General features: G+C 35.4%; 1 protein-coding gene across 1 annotated transcript in view; it reads right to left on the bottom strand.

The window, feature by feature from the left end:
- Positions 1–3,150: 3,150 nt before the first annotated feature.
- LOC129265189 (actin-related protein 2-A) overlaps positions 3,151–21,505 on the bottom strand; it is a 31,607-nt gene continuing 13,252 nt past the window's right edge. Inside the window, exon 8 of the mRNA XM_054903203.2 lies at positions 3,151–6,465. Within this exon, the coding sequence (XP_054759178.1) occupies positions 6,295–6,465 (171 nt within the window). The 3' untranslated portion in view covers positions 3,151–6,294. The remainder of the gene's footprint in view (positions 6,466–21,505) is intronic.

The raw sequence follows: 21,505 nt of genomic DNA, 5'->3' as shown, positions 1-21,505 counted from the left end.
CGAGACATTTCTCGCAAAGTGCCAATCAGCCCAGGTCATTACGAAATTATGTTTTGCTTTCTTGCAATGGTTATAGGGACTATCCACCGAATCACGAGAGCCTGGTTTATCGCAGTTGTATGATTCAAAATTGTTGTAAATATTGCCATCATTTTTATTTTAACAAATCAGGAGCCGCCATGTCGTCTTCATGTCCCAGTTCGTGGAGGCAGCCGTGGAATTTACAAAGTTTACAGTCATTCTGTGATCTGTTTAACATACAGTGAGATACTCATGACATTGGGCAAACTTAACACGATATTTCCCAAGCCTTGACAATTCTTTCATTTTTAACTAGAGTATATACAGTCAATGTACACATTCTTTACCCATAAGATTGACTTTTTGTGATTCATGCAGGTCGAAAGAAATAATGATTCTCGAAAATGAAATCATTCATGTGTCAGGTATATTAGAGCATTTTTAGATATCGGTAAACTATTCATTTCACAGATTAAGTATCAACATTAAGCACTATAAAACTGGACAGTGGTCATCGCAAGGGGAAAAGGTACGTGGAATATACCACCCGAAACCAGCATGACCAGTATGGGACTAGATAATCCCGTCCGACACACTAGGGATCAGCCCCGTCTGCGCACGCTAACATTTATCATTCTGCGGCTCGCGTGCCAAGAATGAACTTGATTTTTTATCTTCATTACAAAACTCATCGTGAAAAAGATTATCTAACATGGATTACTACACTCCTGAAATGAATTGTTATGTATCATTTACACAACAATACGAGATGATAACCCTCCTTCGGGCGTACAGTTGGTATAGTAGTTAGAATCTAACAATTTTCTGTTAGAAATATAACAAAAATTAACCTGATTTTGAAGGTCTGGCATTTCCTCATAAAGCCGAGAAACAGTAATCTATTAACGTTATCAGGTCGGGAAAATTCTGGTTAATGTAATAAGATATTTTTTAAAACAACAAAAAATTATGGGGATATTGAAAATAAGGATTTTGAAATGCTATATAAAATTTACGCTATATTTTCATAAATTTTGGCACTTTGTATCACTCATCAAAATGACTGATAATTCGTAATATAACCGGCAATTGCCTTTAAATTCGGTATGAGTTTGTACACCGATAGTCAGTGTAAATGATAAACATTCATAGCCTTACTAAATTTGAATAATTCCATCAGTTCGTAGGATTTTAATATCGCAGACATTATGGAGATTGAGCCAAACGATGCTAACAGGCGTTGCTAACAGGGTTGCTAGGCCCGAAAATCCGATTAAGCTCCGCCCACTTTTTACACTGAGTTGGAGGGATTCACGTACGTGAATACATACCATCTTTTGCAAAAGTTCAAGACCACATATATCTTTTCTGTATAGTAGTCCGGGGGGGGGGGGGGGGTACTCGACCAAAAAAAGTAGTAGGTATGTGCGGCGGAAGAGACAAAAAACGGGGGCCTTGGAGCGGGCTAATTGTAAAAAGGGGGTCCTCGGAACGGGCTTCGGAACTACAAATGTTTGTGAAAACAGGGGTCCTTGGAACGGGTCGCCTGCCTATGGAACGAGCATACGTGCATGCAGCTAGCCCGGCGGCACGGGCGCCGGGTGCGCTAGCGCAGAGGCGATGGTCGAACAGCGTTTTGCGCCCGCTTTTCACCAAAATTGCGGCTCAATGGAGCGGATTTCTTTCTTCTCGATAAGAAAATGCTATGCTTTGGAGCGGCTTTCTTTGTTCTTTTTCTCAATAAGACAAAAATGCTATGCCTTGGAACGGAGATTTGAGTGTAAAAATGGGGGTCCCCTCCGCGGCACGTACCCACTATGCATTATTTACTGAGTGCCCCCCCCCCCCCCCCCCCCCCGAGTATAGTGCATGTAATACTTGTAATAAACTGTATAAAAAAAACTGTCATTAACATTAATTTGTTGGTGTGGATTCTGTGTTTGATTTGAATGGTTAAAGGGAAATTAGTTGAAAGAAATTGTCCAATAGCTTAACTGGTCCTTTTTGTTTTCCAAAGTATTTTTTCAAACTTTTTTAACAAAAGGATTACGGTAGTAAAGCTATTGGACAATTCTTTAAACTAAATTCCCTAACACCAACAAATAATATATTGGCCAGTTTTAAATGCAACTATTACAGTATGTTACAATTAAATACATGTGCTGTATTATACAAATTTTCAGGTGGTCTTAAAGTAATGGGATGATTCAAGTGCATCTGTATTTCAAAAAGGTAGGGTCAACACCAAAATTGCATTTCAATCAGATGAAATCAAAGATATGGCATTTCACATGTTTTTACCATAACAGAGAAAAAAATCAATATAGATGGGTAACAAACAGGACGTTACTCACTTTTAATATTTTAGAAGAAAAAGATATATATATAGGCCTATATTTTTTAAAAACAATTGGAGAGCTTTGGTTAATATTTTTTACAATGATACCACATATATGGTTTAACAATGTTTAACCTTTGATCTTGATTACGAGTCCTGAAATTCATGGCAAAGGATCAGTTATACTTGATCATCCCTTATGTCCATGTTTCATGATAAAGGTCATTGTACTTTCAAAGTTATGACATATAAAAACAAACTGATCCTAGGGTGTTGATGCCTTAGTTTCACTTCTGCTATGCAGGAGAGAAAAAAATAAACTCCTCATTCATTCTGTACGATGATCATTGCTTTAGCTTATCTGAACAGGGGAGATGTTTTTGAAGAGAAAGGAAGATGTGACATCATCAGTGCTTTACTAATTACATACATTCAAGCCAACATGCACTGCTGTTTCATTAATACTCAAAACTATATACATGTACATTAAATAAAATTCATAATCTACTACATAAAATGACATTTTCAGCATTTTACTTATTCACTTATTCCATTCCCTTTTTTTTCAAACCATCTCCATATTTCAGTCCAGAGTACCCTTTACATATTTAGCTTTATTTGAAAAAAAAAGTCTAAGAACATCTTACTCCTGTGAATGGATTTTTAGATCATGTGACCCTAATTATTCACTCAAACAGATAATTAAAATAAAATTGTGAAATCAATAAGATCTCAAAACAATTGAAAAAAAATATTACAATCCATGAAAAAAAAACCCAACACATAACCAATTAATATGCTTTCATTTTATTATCAATAGACAATCTGCAAATACCAATAATAATATACTACACATATAATTGTGGACACAAACAAGTATGTAATGTGACAGACATGTTAACTACAAAGTTTAGACTAGAACCCTAGCAAGTCTCTATACATTGTCAGGGTGGTGAGGTGAAGGCACAAAGGCTCCCACAATATTACATAAAGATCATATCTGGGTAGTCTTTTATAAAGCTGTTTGTCAGTTATGCCTAACTTAATGAACAACCCTTCTATGAGTACCAAATTCTCAATCATTTCCATTCCCTTCAAATAAACTTGAAAATCCAATCTTTTTTTTTTTTTTACAATTGCCTGCATAAAAAATTCAATATTCTCATTTAAACTTGATTTAACACTCCCATAATGTTAAACCAAGGAAAACTTGTGTTACTTATATCTCATCTAGGGTTACAGTCATGAGAACAGCTTTATAAAACAGGACATTCACATCTTTATCATTTTAAATAGAACATTTTAGCTATCATTATTGAAAAGCATAATTATCAATTCCTTTGAACAGAAAGATGAAGCCATGCATTTGAAATTGACTGGAGTATGGTTATCATAATAGGTTGAAATAGCCAATAGTTATTATCACAATTTAATAGATTATTGAAGGTAATGTATTATTCTTATGTTCTCTTGTTGCATTTAATATTCAAGTCAAGAGTAAATTCATGAAAATCTTTCCAAACAGAAATGAAACTAGGAACATCATGTATTATAATATACTAACCAAACAGATACAAATAATCAAATGTGAATTGCAGTCTCTTCTTCTAACAATAAATGCAGAAGTGGATGGGGAGAAATCAGAGCATTTCTCCTTTTGCAATAAAAAAAAATTACATATACAAAAATCTATGTGCAAAATATATATCAAATCAATTTACACTATAAAGATTTACATCATTTGCCTGCACTACTATACATTATTCATATACATGTGTAAATTTAGTAAGTTCTAAAGTATTTGGAGATTTCTGATTTTTTTTTAGAGAGAAATAATAATCATTCATGATCTTTTAATTAACAAAGATACCCATTCAAACTCTGTTATTCTCTCTTTTTTCTTGTGTGCCTTGGAATAAAATTTTTCTAGATAGACGGTGCTATATAAATGTTATGATTATTATTAAAGTGAATAAAGAAAGTTGGTGAAAAGGAAAATATGGGAGACTACTAATATGGCAAGTTATGAACAGAATAATGGCTACATACAAACCACACATACCTCATATTGTTACATTAATGACATCATTTCTAACACCAAAATGGAAGATCTCAATGCCGCTTAAATAATGAATAAGAAAGCAAAGAATAAAATGTGTAAAGTTATATAATCATAATTATATCTAATGACTTAATATTTGATAGCTTAGTATTTGTAGTGCTTGAGTACATTTAAGTAGAAGATATCCTAAGAATGAAACCTACTCATCTTCATCTATAAACGTCAGATTCTGTGAATTCATTAAGTCTTGGTATCTAATTGATATATCATGGAAACCCAAATTAAATACTCTGGCCATGTATACAATGGATGATATTTGGAAAACAACCAAATGGAAAACATTTACTCAATTCTCTAATGGATCTTTGGTAGAAAAAAAGTCCTACATTTTTTTTTATCAACAATACATATGTATAAGGTATTGTTACTATGACAACATGAAATAAGCTTTCTTCAAATTATCATATATATATATATGACTGTATAAAATCTGTACAATAAATCTTAGAATGACAAGAATGTCCATTATTCTAGAAAATATTTTTTCAATCTTTGATAAAAAGAGGGCATAACATGTCCATGGTGCAACAACTGATTTAATGGTACTACACTTTGTCATGGATTTAAACAAATTTTGGGGTAAAATGTGACTGGGCCTTGGTAGGAGACTATAACACAAAGAATAACCATTAATCTGTGCTAGCAGTCTAGCACTGTGGTGAAGTGGTTTGGACTCATGCTTTGTAATCAGAGGGTCATGTGTTCAAATCCCACTGCGGCCTAAGCATCTTTAGGCAAGGTGTTGATCCACACTGCCACTCATGTGTTTAAATGGGTATGCATAGAATTTGAGTCTTAGAACTCTTGTTGGAATGATTCTCAGGGCGTGGAGAAAGTGCATACATTATGTGTGGACATGCCAGGATCAAATTATCAATGTAATAATAACTGCAATGTGTGTATTAAGCGCTATATAAATGTAACTATTACTATTATTAGGTTAATTTGTAAAATTGATTGCATATAATGATCAATGCAGTTAAGCTTAAAAATCAACCTTATACTGAGCTTTGTATTACAGATATACAGAATTCTGAAAACCAAATATGGACCTATTGTAGGATACAGTTCCTCTATGGCAATATGTATAAATGACATTACCTGTGGCACTTGAGTGGTATATCACGGCTCCATCTTACAAGCGATTGGGATAGATTAAAATCAAATTGCAATTGATCTAAAATTAATATCTTAATTACACAAATTGAGATCAATCACAAATTGAGTTTCATTGGAACTATTGTAACTCTTTGTGAGGTGGGACTCATATTAATTGTTTTCAAAGATTCATTGAGGAGAAGTGAATTAATTGTATGCTGGCTGAATGCTCTGATACACAACATGTCATAATCATCATAAAACCCAGTTGTTGTATTATGGAAATTCGCCCTGATGTTGAGATAAAATGAGCTCTCTAGACAAACAGATTGATAAGAAATACTCTGTCACAATCATACACTACATGGGTCAATCACAATTTATGCCTATTTTATAACTTGCATGTACCTGATCAATCATTTAATATTGCGACTATATTGAAAAAAAAAGATATTTCTCCATGGATGGGGGAACAAAACATAGAAAAGAGTATGTACAAAAAGAGATACAGACCACCTGTCTTCAAAGACATTTGAGTAGTCTTGTACGCTTTTTACTAAACTTGCACCAAAAAGGAAAGTCTTTTGTAAAAGGAATGAGCACTAATCAGAAGAAAAATATAGACTTGTCACTGTACTGCAGCAAGTGACTTTCAATATGTAGAGATAATGTTCTTTTGTATGCAGTCAGATGGTGCGCTATAAAAGAAGGGGTTCTATTTTGGACCCACTCCTAGCTTCTCCAAACATTTGAGGCCTTTTTCATTGTACTCTTCCCTTGAGATCCAGAAAGAATCTTTGTCTTTCATGATGTCTGCTAGAACAGCTCCACCAAGGAACACCATGTGTTTACGTCGGGGTGGGTCCTCAATCCTTAGCTTGAATTTCTGAGGTAAAAACAAATCACAACGTCAAAAAAATGTTACGAGCATGGATAACAAAATTGTGCAGGGCTAATCTCTTGATGTTTTCTTGAGGAAACATTAATCATTCTCCCAATAGTAGTGTTAATGTCAATCTCATGAAATATAAAATAAAATTTATGACAAGAATAAACATAGTTATCTCCCAAAACTGATAAAAACCAAGTCTTCAAAATTTTAGAAATATCTTGAGGTTTGTGGAATCATGACTTTATTCAAGTTTAAAGACAATGATATAATACATACATAAAGAGACCAGGTCGATTTCGAACAAATGGCAGGTCAATATCATGGATTATAAAACAAAACAAGTAAAAAGTACCAATATAGAAAATTATGTAGAGTAACAAATGCAGGAAAATAATCAGTTTAAGCTGTTTTTTTTTAAATATCACCTTTATTCAAAACAAAACAAAGGGAAGTTACAAACAATGAAAATAACTTGTTTTTTGGACGAAGTACAGGACTATATCACATTGAAAAAGGAAACATTGAAAAACCCCATTTAATTGAATTGATCTAAATAAGTTGTCTATCACAGTGAATCTAATCATTTGTTATCACATGACGAGTAGTACTGTACTAACTACAACAATAATCAGGGCAAAGAGAATTAGCAGCAATAGTCACAAGACCATGCCTTAAACCTAAAAATTCACAAAGGTGGTTTTGAAAACCATCGGTTGAACCCACTATAAATGACGCTTAAATACCACGTATAATAAAAATTGTCCAATGCTGATGCTCTTTCGTCACAGTGCACCAAAATGACACCTGTTGCCATGGTTGAGTATGCTATTTTATTCATGAGTTCCCTTTTTTGAACAGGGACTCATTTCATTCAAAGCAGTGGAATCGTGAATAAAATAGCGTACTTAACTATGGCCACAGACGTCAATTTGGCACACTGTGACAAAATGTGTCAGCATAGGACATTTGTATTATATGTGGTAAATTAGGCTTAATTCATACAGGAAATCTGCATGAACCATGGGTTCAAAATACCAATGTGAATTCGGGCCAGTATGTCTTTCAACTATTTACATGATAAATCTACAACGTCGTGATGCACCATTTGAAGACTGAATTTGTGCTGTTACTCATTACCAAAATTATACAACTGCATGTTAGACCCAAAATTCATAATTGTATAATTACATAGCTGCCAATCCTGACAGAAATGGGAACAAATTACAAGGAAATTCCAGAAATAAGAACACTGGAGTTATCATTATTATCATTTATTTGGCCATAAAACATACAAAATCTGTACAATGTAAAGAAAACAAGTGGAACGCCTCTGGCAGTCTCGCCTGCATTACGCAATCTAATATAGCAGCAGTGCTAACTTTGAAAACTACTATAAAATAATCATTCACAAAAACATCATTCATATAATGACATAATACCACGTTCATTGACCATAAATGACATTTGAACGGAGACTTAAGACTGTCAACTACACCCATGTCCACATTTCATTCACTCTATCCATAAACTTTCAAAGTTATGATGGCACTTCAACAATTACCCCAACATGGCCTAAGTTTATTGACCTTAACTGACCTTTGACTTGGTTTTGTGACCTGAAACTCACAGGGGATGTTCAGTGATGCTTGATTACTCTTATATCCCAAGTTTTATGAACTAGATCCATAAACTTTCACAGTTAGGATGGTAATTCAACAAATACCCCCAACACGGCCAAAGTTCAATGACCTTTGACCATGGTCATGTGACCTGAAACTCGCACAGGATATTCAGTGGTACTTGATTAACCTAATGTCCAAGTTTCATGAACTAAATCCATAAATTTTCAAAGTTATGATGGTAATTTAACAAATACCCCCAACTTGGCCAAAGTTCATTGACCCTAAATGACCTTTGACCTTGGTCATGTGACCTGAAACTCAGGCAGGATGTTCACTAATACTTGATTAACCTTATGTCCAAGTTTCATGGACTAGATCCATAAATAATCAAAGTTATGATAGTAATTCAACAAATACCCCCAACTTGACCAAAGTTCATTGACCCTAAATGACCTTTGACCTTGGTCACGTGACCTGAAACTCGAGCAGGATGTTCACTAATACTTGATTAACCTTATGCCCAAGTTTCATGAACTAGGTCCATATACTTTCTAAGTTATGATGTCATTTCAAAAACTTAACCTTTGGTTAAGATTTTGAAAATAATTTTGCCAACATGGTCTAAGTTCATTGACCCTAAATGACCTTTGACCTTGGTCATGTGACCTGAAACTCAGGCAGGATGTTCAGTATACAAATGATGCATGGGTTAGAGTGGGTCAGTAGGAACTGTGTGCACAAGGTAACTTTGGCATGGTTTAACCCACGAGGCGCAGCCGAGTGGGTTTAGACCATAATGCCAAAGTTACCGAGTGCACACAGTTCCACTGACCCACGAAATAAACCCATGCATCATCTGTTTTATAGAATGGAAAAAAAATTATTGAATAAACCACAAAAATTAATGATTTACCGGATACATGGTAATTTCATGCGTCCGGTAAATTCAATTTACCGGACGCATGAAAATATTTACCGGACGCATGATTTTTTTTACCGGACGCATGATTTATTACCAGATGTATGAAAATTCCAAAATGTAATGCAGACCAATTGATAACCCTGGACAACAAAAAATATGTATGCCTAACTTGAAAATATGTTGGCACAAAGGCATTATTATACCCAAAATGCCAGATACAGCTTTGCATTGACTAGGTACCGGTATGCCCGGGCCGCGCCGGGGGCCAGTGCCTACGCCGCTGCCTGGGCCTGCAGTTGAGGTTTGGCTGTGCACAGCCAGCCCAGGGCACGTTAGATCGTATGTCTGGACTTCTCAACTAACGAGTATGTAGGCAGTTTTAATCCTAATGACAATTACGGTACCGTATTTGTACTTACAGATAATTTTGCATCCTTTATTTGATTCATTCTGCCTTGATCGAAAATTCAAAAATTTGACGTAAACAAGCGTAACAGTACATGCGCAATGACATCACAATGACCTTTTCGGACGATAGCTTGTTTACAGTGGATATCGTTTTGATTATCGGGATATCGTTCATGCAGCCAGTAAAAATTCTTGCATAGCTCTCAACCAATCAGATTGCAGGGATTTCCCCATCCATTCTATAATAATACTTGATTAACCTTATGTCCAGGTTTCATGAACTAGGTCCATATACTTTCTAAGTTATGATGTCATTTCAAAAACTTAACCTTAGGTTAAGATTTGATGTTGACGCCGCCGCCGCCGTCGGAAAAGCGGCGCCTATAGTCTCGCTCTGCTATGCAGGCGAGACAAAAATACGATTTGAAAATGAATAATTATATATAAATAAGTAACAAGTGGAACGCCACTGGCAGTCTCGCCTGCATAATGCAATTCGATATAGCAGCAAAGCTGTCTTTGAAAACAGCTATTGAAAAATTATTCACAAAAGAAAACACTCATATGACAATAAAATACTATGTCCATTGACTCAACGTGACCATGATCATGTGACCTAAGATGTGTGCAAAACATACTTGATTACCCTTATATCTATGTTTCATGAACTACATGTGTAGATCCATAAACTTTTTAAGTTGTGATGCCAATTCAACAAATACCCCTAAAATGACCAAAGTTCATTGACCTTAATGACCTTTGATATTGGTCATGTGACCTGAAACGTGCACAGGATATTCAGGGATACATGGTTACTCTATGTCCAAGTTTCATGAACTAGATCCATAAACTAATTATGATGACAATTCCACAAATACCCCCAAAATGGTCAAAGTTCATTGACCCTAAATAACCTTTGACCTCGGTCATGTGACCTGAAACTCGGGCAGGATGTTCAGGGATACTTATAATTGCTATCATGTCTAAGTTTCATGAACTAGATCCATAAAATTTCAAAGTTATGACAATTCCACAAATACCCCCAAAATGGTCAAAGATTGTTGACCCAAAGTGACCTTTGACCTTGGCCATGTGATCTGAAACTCAGGCAGGATGTTCAGTAATACTTGATTACCCTTTATGTCCAAGTTTCATGAACTAGGTCAATATACTTTTTAAGTTATGATGACATTTCAAAAACTTAACCTTGGTTAAAGGAGAATGAAACCTTTAGAACAAGATAGCTTTTGTGAAAACAGAAAACAGATCAACGAAAGTTTGAGAAAAATCGGACAAATAATGTGAAGGTTATGAGCATTTGAATATTGCGATCAGTAATGCTATGGAGATCCTCACACTGGCAATGCGACAAAGATGTGTGATGTCACTTGTGAACAACTCTCCCCATTACTTTAGTATATATTTCACTTAAAGGGGAATCCAGCCTTGGCCATAAACTGTTGTGTTGGGAAGGAGAAAAATAAATGAAACAGAATGGTGAAAGTTTGAAAGACATCGGACAAGCAATAAGAAAGTTATAGCTGCTTTAAAATTGAGATCACTAATAGTATGTACATTTCAAATTGGCAACTGTGTAAGTAAATTATGACAAGGGGCAAGGACAACTTTCCCATTAGTCTAGTTCTAGACGATTTTAAACGAATCTATTTGCACCACGATATAATACGTTCTATTCCGTGCGTACGCCCAGCCGAGTGTGCGCGCAAAACCGAGAACCTGTACTCCGAGGAAAAATCGTCTAGACCAGTTGCTCTGCGGTGACGTCACTCCCTCAGATTTTTGAGGGAAAGTCGTTAAAAGTGGACACGCCTCCCGTTTAGCCGCTAGTCTTTGTTAACAGCAGGGAAGATTACTCGGTTGAGAAATATGGTGTGATCTACCGATAAAATGAATATCAATTACCTAAGAAAGGACTTTTTGTTATAAATAATTGATAAAAGAAATCAAATTAAACACACAAAAACATCAGAAATGAATCGTATCGTGTATGTTTCCCCTGATACCTACAATAGGGTTTATAAGCGTAGACTATCGTATATGGATTACAGAATCAATCGGATCGCACAAAGCAGCACAACATAAGCCATAGATTTGTGTACTGTATCGTGCTGTTGTATCAGGGAGACTCCCTGGTTGTATTGTGTATTGTATACTGCGCGCGGTTTCCAAATTCAGTTTCTTGCTTGTTTACCAAATCAGCTATAGTGTGCATACAGGTCTTGATCACTTATCTTCGTTTTTTTTATATGGTGTGATGGCGACGGAAAATGAACGTCATTCTATCAGAGATTCCATCCTGCATACATAGGCCTATGTCCAAACAGTTGGGAACAACGACTTTGAAGATCCAACAGAACAAAGTTCTCTCGAATTAAAAAGTTTCCTCCGAGGCCACGATGTCTTCTTGAGTGTTCCTACTGGGAGGGTAGCAACTTTTTATCCTTCAAAATTGACCATCCCCCTTGATTTGGGTTAATTATGTAAGCTCTTCATGATGCCAGTTTAATTGAAGTCACATGGCCCCAAGTTTCTTAAAAAAAACAAGAAATTCTATATTTCCACATGTAAAATGACAATGACAATTTTACTAATTTCCTCATAAACTTGTTCCACAGAGACAGAGTTGCTTCCTTTGTTCACATGGCAGTAATATGGCAAAGAAAAAATTGATTTTAATAAATAGAGAAAAATCAAACATGAATAATGCTGAAAATTTCATCAAAATCGGACGTAAAATAGGAAAGTTATGACATTTTAAAGTTTTGCTTATTTTTCACAAAACAGTTCTATACTCAACTCGGTGATTTGCAAATGAGAGAGTCGATGATGTCACTCACTCACTATTTCTTGTGTTTTTTATTGTTTGAATAATACAATATTTCAATTTGTACGAATTCGACAATTAGTACCCCTTTGCTCGAACCACAAAATGTGAGAATAATGGAATTACATGTGTTCAGGGAGGAATGAAACTTTGTTTCACAGACAACTTTGTTTCACAGACAATGACGAGAAAATCAAAATATTTCATATTTCATAAAATAAAATACAAAAGAAATAGTGAGTGAATGATGTCATCGGTCCCCTCATTTGCATACTGACTAAGATGTGCATATAACTGTTTTGAAAAATTAAGCGAAACTTAAAAATGTTATAACTTTCTTATTTTACATCCGATTTTGATGAAATTTTCAGAGTTATGTTTGTTTGATTTTTCTTTATCTATTCAAGTCAGCTTTTTGTTGAGGTGGACTTGTCCTTTAACTGGCAAGTTTGATCTGAAATGTACAGTTTTTTCATAGTATGGCTGACCAAACAATAATTGGCATTTGCAGTAGAACAAGAATCCAGTAATTGTCTCCATTTTGCATATGTTGAAGTGGACTGAGTAAACTCTCTCTGGAACAAAAAAAATCATAAAGAACCATGACCTGAATGCGGTAAAACAAAACTCGAAACAAGTCGGTCATATTTGTACGTACAGTATATCACTTTAATCACTTTAATCTCGGTCAGTTTATGTATAACTATAACAACAACAACCTCCCAAATGTATTTAATTCAATGTTTCCAAAAAAATCAATCCATTCACAACTATCCAACAAGGCGATTGGGTGAATTTCATTTACCACTTTTAAGAACGTTGCGGGCTCAGAACACATTTATATATGATGGACCGAAGTTATGGAACTCACTTCATAATGATATAACAAATGCAAAATCTTTGAACTCTTTTAAGACTAAATTCAAATTATCTCTATTAAAACCTTATAATATACTCCCAAATTAAGTTTAATTCATCATCTCTGTCAAGTCATCATTATTACTTTAAACTACAATTAAAACATAAAATAATTATTATCCTTTTTTTATTTAAAAAAAAAATCTGACACAAGTCCTTCTCAGATGTGCTCATTATTGTGTATATCCTCTCCTTTATTTTCTCATCTCCTGTCCGCTTATCCGCCTTCCTACCGGTTATTTGTTTACGGCATCAATCATATTTTTTGTGCATTATATTCTTTCCAGGTTATTTTATATATTTTTTCTCCTTTTATACACATCATTGAATCCAGTTTGCTTGAGGCATGTGTTCTATCTACGTACAGCAGCACCCATCCATCTTCTCAGGGCATTCTCCCCTTTTTTCTTCTCTTTTTCTGGGGGGGGGGGGGGGATGGGGAAGGGTAGGTATTGAGGACGGGTTGTTTTGTCCTTTATCAAACTATATATTTTTGATAACTTTGTATTTATTTTGTGAGTGTTTCCCTCTCATTTATTCATTTTTTCTCATTTGATTATCTGTATTTATACTTTGTTATTTTGTTATTTGTTGTGTTATCTATTTCTTGAGGGGCCCACAATGTACAAGCATTGCTTTTTAGTGGGTCCCTCCATTTCCATCTTAATTTAATTTCTATTGAAAAATAGTATACATATTTAAAACCTACAATGTGTTGCCCAAATTGTCTAAGTGTTTTTTTCACAACAGATGTATCATTAATTTTGTTTACAACGGATACAAAAATTTATGTTTATATATGGTACACAATTTGTTTTTGTTTGATGGAAGTGAAATAAATAAATTTGAATTGAATTGAAACAGTGGCGTACCTAGAATTTTCCACAGGGGGGGGGGGCAAAAAAAAAAGTATTCAATCACCGTGAAATAAAGAACTTCGTACCTGAAAAAAAAATTGACAAGCAAAAAAAAAAGGGTCTTCAAGCTCAAGCTCGTCAGGGGGGGGGGGCAATAAAGGTCTTCAAGCTCGTCAGGGGGGGGGGGCAAAAAAGGCCTTTCAATCTCGTCAGGGGGCCAGGATACGTCCTTTGCATGGGTTGTGGCTCGTCAGGGGGGCAGACTGCCCCCCCCCCTTAGATACGCTATAGTGACTTTAAGATATTTACTTCTTAATACTACAGCTTCTAAATAAAAAAAATCACAAACCAGTGGCGGATCCAGGGGGATGGCGCAGGGGGAGCGCTCCCCCCCCCTAAAAAATAAAAGAAAAGTAAAAGAAAGAAAAGGCGCTGCTTGAAAAAATAAAAATAAAGGAAAGAAAAGAAAAGGCGCCGCTTAAAAAAAATATACACTGATATAATATTAGCGACAGTAAAGGAAATACTATCCCCCAGCAAAGCACAATAATGTCATATCATCTTCCTTATCTTTTCTTTTAACTACCCTTTTCCCAACAACTTCGCCGGTAAAAAATTATCAGCTGTGCGCTGCCAGCATATAACTGGCACCAATCAAGAATAATCAGCGCTACCTAAATCTAAATCGGCGCCGGACAAGAATAATCACCGCCATTTGGTTATAAATCGGCGCCAAGAAAAATCGACGCTACCTGTGTTCTTAACCGGCGCCAATCAATGATAATCAGCGCCACCTAAATCTAAATCAGGGCCGGACAAGAATAATCAGCTCCACCTAAATCTAAATCGGCGCCGGGCAAGAATAATCGGCGCCATCTGGTTATAAATCGGCGCTGGTAAAGAAAAATCGGCGCTGCCTGAGTTCTTAACCGGCGCCGATCAAGGATAATCAGCGCCATTCTAAATCGGGGCTGGTCAAGAATAATCAGCGCCATCCGATTATAAATCGGCACTGCCTGAGTCTTAACCGGCGCCGATCAAGAATAATCAGCTCCACCTAAATCTAAATCGGCGCCGGACAAGAATAATCGGCGCCTCCTGGTTCTAAATCGGCGCCAGTCGATCATTTGCCGCTGCCTGAATCTTACGTGACGTCTGGACGTCGGTAAAAATAATCAGCACTACTTGTTCTAAATCGGCGCCGGTCAAGACAAATCGGCACTGCCTTTGTCTTAACCGGCGCCACCTAAATTTAAATCGGGCCGGTCAAGAATAATCAGCGTCCCCTGGTTCCAATAATTAGGCGCCGGTAGAATAATGAAGAAGGGCCTATTGCCAACCAAATCTAGATCGGCGCCGGTCAAGAATGGTCAGCGGCACCTGGTTATACATTTTATTGTTGAATGGTCATAACAAAGCTTATCACATGCCCTTACAGAGTGGACTGGGGCGGGGGAGTTTCACACAGATGTCATAAAATCTAAACTTTTGTTATTGAAAAATATCCCAGAATCATACAAAAGCGTAGAGCAAATCCTTTAATTTTGATCTTATTTTCCAATGCTTTAATAAAAAAGGTCAGTCACTTTTCTTCTTTACACATTCCACGTTGTGCCACCTGTATGGCCTTTAGTGTAAGACAGCTACTAAAGTGTTTTATGAAGATGATTCGATATTTTAGTCCAAAACTTTGCTAAAACCCGTTGCTATTACAGGGAGTGTATAATTACGCAACCAGACGTATATTCGTTAGACCTTAAACCACTAAATATCATTTTCAATGTATTAATACAGTTTGTCAATATCTTTGTTTTAACGTTTAAATGTTTACGCCACAAAATTTGATTTATTTTCATCTTCCATTAAGTTAAATATTATTCATCTGATCACTCAGGAAGAAGTTAAATACAAAGATAACGATACCTGTAAAACAGGAGAACTATTTCCAAAGCTCTGTCTTGAAGGATCTCTTTCTGAATTCAGGTCATAACCATCATATCCAGTTTCATCAAATTAATTAGATAAAATTACTCATCATTACAAATTGCATTAGATTTAGTGAAAAGCATCACAATATATACTAAATTCTGTACATGATGTATACATCATGTACATGAAAATTGAATGATAATATATAAACCTGGATTGGTGATGTATTCCGAATGATTCATGATGTAGTATCATTGTATATACAGAGGCGTCGATCATATTGTTTTGTTGGATATAATCTTGTTCTTTTTTAAAAACGTCCATTAAACTCATTTTTTTCAGATCGAAATATTAAAATTTTAAGCTCGCGCTTCGCGCTCGCATCTATTGTCTTTTTTAGATACCCATCTTAATCATTGGTACCAAAATGCATATAAGATATCAAGCTTTCTGGTCAGAATATAAAGAAATTTCAGCTCGCCCTCGGCACTCGCATTATCTGTGTAGTGAGATATGTATTCTCCTCATGAGTTACTACAAACAGTCTTTAAAAGGCACCTTTTTCCTGTTTTCAGGTCAGTATACTAAAAAATTTCAGCTCGCGCTGAAATATATATATATATATATATATACATATGAGTGTGTGTGAGTTTGTTTTGTGTGATCGAGCGTCTTTGGAAAGTTGATTCATGATTTTGCCCCCCCCCCCAATCTGAAAAAAGGATCGACGCCCCTTTGTATATATAGTAAAAAAAAAACTTGTATCTCAATTAATATACACAAGTATTTGCCTCATCGCAATAAAAGGGTTAGTACACGAGATTTTGAAATCGCACATAACATGCATAATTTGTTTGTTTCTTTCTTTAATAAGTTTTTCAATCTCTCTCTATATATGTCTTAGAAAGATTATATGTTTATATTCATGTATATTTTCTGTTATAATGATATATGTTTAAGTGGACTTCAGGGAATGTTCGTACGCAGCAAGGGGGAAGGGGGGGGGGGGCAAATTCCCGATCAGTTGTTGTGAAAACACATTTTTTCCCTTAACATTTCATGAAAACTATGAAAAATGTGCAAATGTGAGATGTGCACCAAATACTTTTATTACACTTGTAAAAAAAATAATCGCCCCATTGAGCAGCTCGGTCCGTTTACTCTATCGTTTTTATTTTTATTTTTTTCAAAAATATGTTCGAGTTCCCCCCCCCCCCCCGGAAATATTATCTGCGTGTGGTCATGTAAAATGGCATGACTGAAAGTCCTACATTTTGAAAAGAGCATTTGACAGGGTCAGACTTTAGCCCTTTTTCAACATTTTCTTTTATGGCGCCGGTGAAGTGCAAAAATAATTATGTGCGCCGCTCGGCAGTGTGCCCCCCCCCCCTTTCGCCAAAAGCTGGATCCGCCTATGCAAACTACATGTAAAACTTACACTGCAATGGAATAGTTACTAGCAATTTAATTAACTGGCAAATTACATGTAGATCTGAACACAATATGCTCTTTCATAATGGCTGCAAAAATATATTTCATAAATACTGTACTTCAAATGTAATGAGAAAAGGTGCCTTTATTTATCGAAGAGGCTTCATGTACATCATTGGCAATATCATTTCCTGGCTACATGTAGCTAGATTATAATGTAGCTGAACAACAAAAATAATTGTACGCATTATCTAGATGTTCTTTTAAAGTAAATAAATAAACTAAAAGTTCCAAGGACAACTGCAAAGATTTTCTTCCAAAATCTGATGTACTGCACGCATCAAAATCCGCATACAAAATTTTTGTGAGCCTGAGATTAATCTACTTTTAAAAATCATTAATGATTTTTATTCTGTTTTCCTTATCCCTTTCACAGCTCTGTACTAATCTGTACAAAGTACATGTACTTCTCAACCCTTTTTGTCATACTCTCTGACAGTGAAATATGTGAAGAAGACATTGAAAATGATATATTTACAAGTGCCCACAGTAAAATGTACCGTGATGTGATCCATTCACAAGAATGAGAGTTTACATTTATGAGTCTTAATTTTCAATACCCATACTAAGACAAATTACCTCTATGTAATTACATGTGTAGATGAAGAAGAATATAAAATATATCATTCAAACTTGTATATTAATTATTCCATCTGAATAAAGTGGAAAAACTAGTCTGTATTGTTTTGAAGTTTGAAATTTGGTACAATAGCACCTTCTTTCATATATCATGATGGTAACATCATACCCACAGATTTAACCAAGATATGCACATTGAGTGAAATAACTATAGGCCTATGCATGTTACAGTAATTTCCCAACAATGAAATGTCTATTTGTAGCCTTAAAAATAATGAACTATCTCAAACTTTCGTATGATACGTGTACATGTATTGATATCACGTAGATCTACTGAGTATTACATCAATCCCATGTGTACAATGCATGCACACAGCTGATAACACGTGCAAAACGTAAACAACGTTGCACTGTTGTTCGGCGCGGCGAGATTGACAAGTAACTCATGCATATTTATGAAGCACTCGTCCGTTGACCTTTGACCTCTGACGTCACCGCAGAGCAACTGGTCTAGACGATTTTTCCTCGGAGTACAGGTTCTCGGTTTTGCGCGCACACTCGGCTGGGCGTACGCACGGAATAGAACGTATTATATCGTGGTGCAAATAGATTCGTTTAAAATCGTCTAGAACTAGACTACTTTCCCATAGGCCATGTACTTTATTATCAGGGATTTGTGGTTTTCTCCTAAGTATCCATTCCCCTGGGGCAGTAATCTAAATATAACCCAGGTAGTATATTGTTTAATGTCCTCATGAAAGAAAAATATAATTTGAAGTAAAACTTTTGGGAAAAATGACATCTTAGCCATAATATGTATTGGAGTACATGGAAGAGTAGTCCTTGCCTTACATCACTATGACATCCCATATGCGGCCAATTTGAAGTCTCCATGAGTATAGTGATTACGAATATTTACAACTTTTAAAAATTCATAACTTTCTTGTTGTTTGTCCAATATTGTTCAAACTTTCACCTATCAACTTGTCTGATTTTTCTTTTTCTTATAAAAACAACTTTTTATTTGGGTTGGATTCCCCTTTCAATTGCCTCTTTTATCACATCTATCAGTAGATCATGTGTTCTTTCTATAGGAGGGCATGTAATTCAGATTTTTAAAGAATACATCTTGGATAAAGAGTTTGTATCACCATAAGAAAAAGCAAAAAGAGACATTTTGGGGGTATTCCATCAAAGGGAAAGTTGTTCACATGTGACATCACACATCCTTGTCGCATAACCAATGGGAGGATCTCGATAGCAATAGTGATTGCAATATTCAAATGCTCATAACTTTCACATTGTTTGTTCGATTTTTCTCAAACTTTTGATGATCTGTTTCTATGATTTTTCTGTTTCGACACAAGCCCACTTATTCCAAAGGTTTCATTCACCTTTAAGATTTCAATGTTGACGACGCCGCAGCCACCGTCAGAAAAGTGGCGCCTATAATCTCGCTCTGCTATGCAGGCAAGACAAAAATTAAAGAAAAGAAGAGAGTAAGAAAATTTTTTTCCATGGCCAGGGCTCGCAAAAGTACAATTTAGTAATATTGCCATTCAGTTAAAATGGCAATTTTCTTTTCCCTAAAATAGGAATATTGGTAGGTATGTCATAGTTACTATTACTAATTGAAATCAATTAATTTCATGTTGTTTATGATTGGAAAAATTTCCTTTCCATCCAATTTCCATAAAAAACAATAAAAAAGGGAAAAAATACAGAAATAAATACAAAATTCCCACAAACTATAAAATGAATCCAAAAACCAGAAATTTTATTTATTACATATATTTAAAAAGGGTAGCCCAATCAGCAGAGACAGGTTTTCATTGCATTTGATCAAAATCCTACAGAGTATGTAAACAAAACAACCCCCCCCCCCCAAAAAAAAAAAAAAAACACTTCAAGGGCTTAACCCTAATTCTCCCGGGGGGGGGGGGGGGCATAATGGCCCACCCTCGACAATTTTCGCGATATATCTGCTGTGCAAATTTTTTTGACCTTGCCGCTCACTGACTTTTTACTTTTAAGTCTCGCGCAAAGTTTTAGACCAATTTTGTGACTCCCGGGTACGCGGTTACGACATTACACAACATTATGTAAGTGCATGTCAGACCCTAAATTGCTCGTGATTTCATGTACAAATCCAATGCAGATTGTGTATTAGCCAAAATTCATAAATGTATCATTATTTCTACTTTTACTTATCAAACTTAATTAATTTTGCCTTGTTTATGATCAGAATTAAGTCTGGAACGATTTCCATCGAAAAAACAATAACAAAACAAAAAGTAAAAAAACAAAGAAATACATAAGAAATTTAAAAAACAATAAAATACATAAGAAATCGGTCTTGGTACCAGAATTTTTTTCATTTACAATTGTTAGGAATGCTATAAAGAATATTTTCACCAAAAAATAGCATTCTAGGAGCTTTATTTAGTGTATCAGAGCAAAAAATACGATTTCATGAATAAATTAGCATAATGAATTCATATAAAATAAAAATATATGAATTCAGTGAAATTTGCCAATGCAACTGCGTAGATTACGTCGTTCTCTACCATCATGCAAATTTTCGTTGTGATCGCGCAATCCGCGGCTGAGATCTTAAGGGGGGGGCCATAATGGCCCCCCCCCCCCCCGGTTGCTTCTTTTATCCAAGTGATATTCATGACTAGAGGGTTTTTGCATTGTTAATGAGCTTGGTGCGGATGAAAACACCTCTTTTTATTCGGCCATTGCTGCTCTAAATATTGACCAAATTTCATGTTTTTGGTGTCATTATAAAGAAGAAATATCATTCTTTCAGGTCATGTTTCTGGATTAAAAAAAAGATTTTGTAACATAGATGAAACTTTTGATCTAAAACATGAAACAAAATAATTATTTTTATGCGAACAAAACTTGTTGTTTTTACACCTAATTTCTGGTTGGGCCCAAATAATCTTTAGATTATGATAAAGCTGAAGATCTAAGCTTTAATATGATATAATTTTTATAAGAAGAGGTATCTTAGATGGGTCAGCAACCAGCTTTTTACAGGCCAAGTACATTTAGCAGTTTAAAAACAAGAATACTGCGCTCTGATTGGTCATAGAGACCACACACCCACGCAAATTCCAATGTTCCCACACTGGGCCTCTGCAAGGTCACACTCACCATGTGGTAATCTCATCAAATTACCCACACCTGTTGTTTTGAAAACACTATTTAACCAATCAGAACTCTGGATTTTATGCTACTCAGAAATTTAAGAAATCTTGTCTAACATTTGTTGGAAAAAGCTGGCTGCTGACCCATCTAAAAGGTGCCACATATCAAAAGTGACATAGTAAGAAAGTATAGAGTTTGAGCTTTCTGATGATATCAATAATGTTTGTGCCTAAAACACAATTTGCAAGAGAAAAAAGAGGAAGAAAACTGTTTGAGGCATCTTTTCATGCCTAAAATTCACTTA

Source organism: Lytechinus pictus, chromosome 7, assembly GCF_037042905.1.
Source record: "Lytechinus pictus isolate F3 Inbred chromosome 7, Lp3.0, whole genome shotgun sequence".
NCBI classification, from domain to species: Eukaryota; Metazoa; Echinodermata; class Echinoidea; order Temnopleuroida; family Toxopneustidae; genus Lytechinus; species Lytechinus pictus.
The sequence above is the reverse complement of the archived record's forward strand: the minus strand, read 5'-3'. Positions and strand labels throughout refer to the sequence as shown.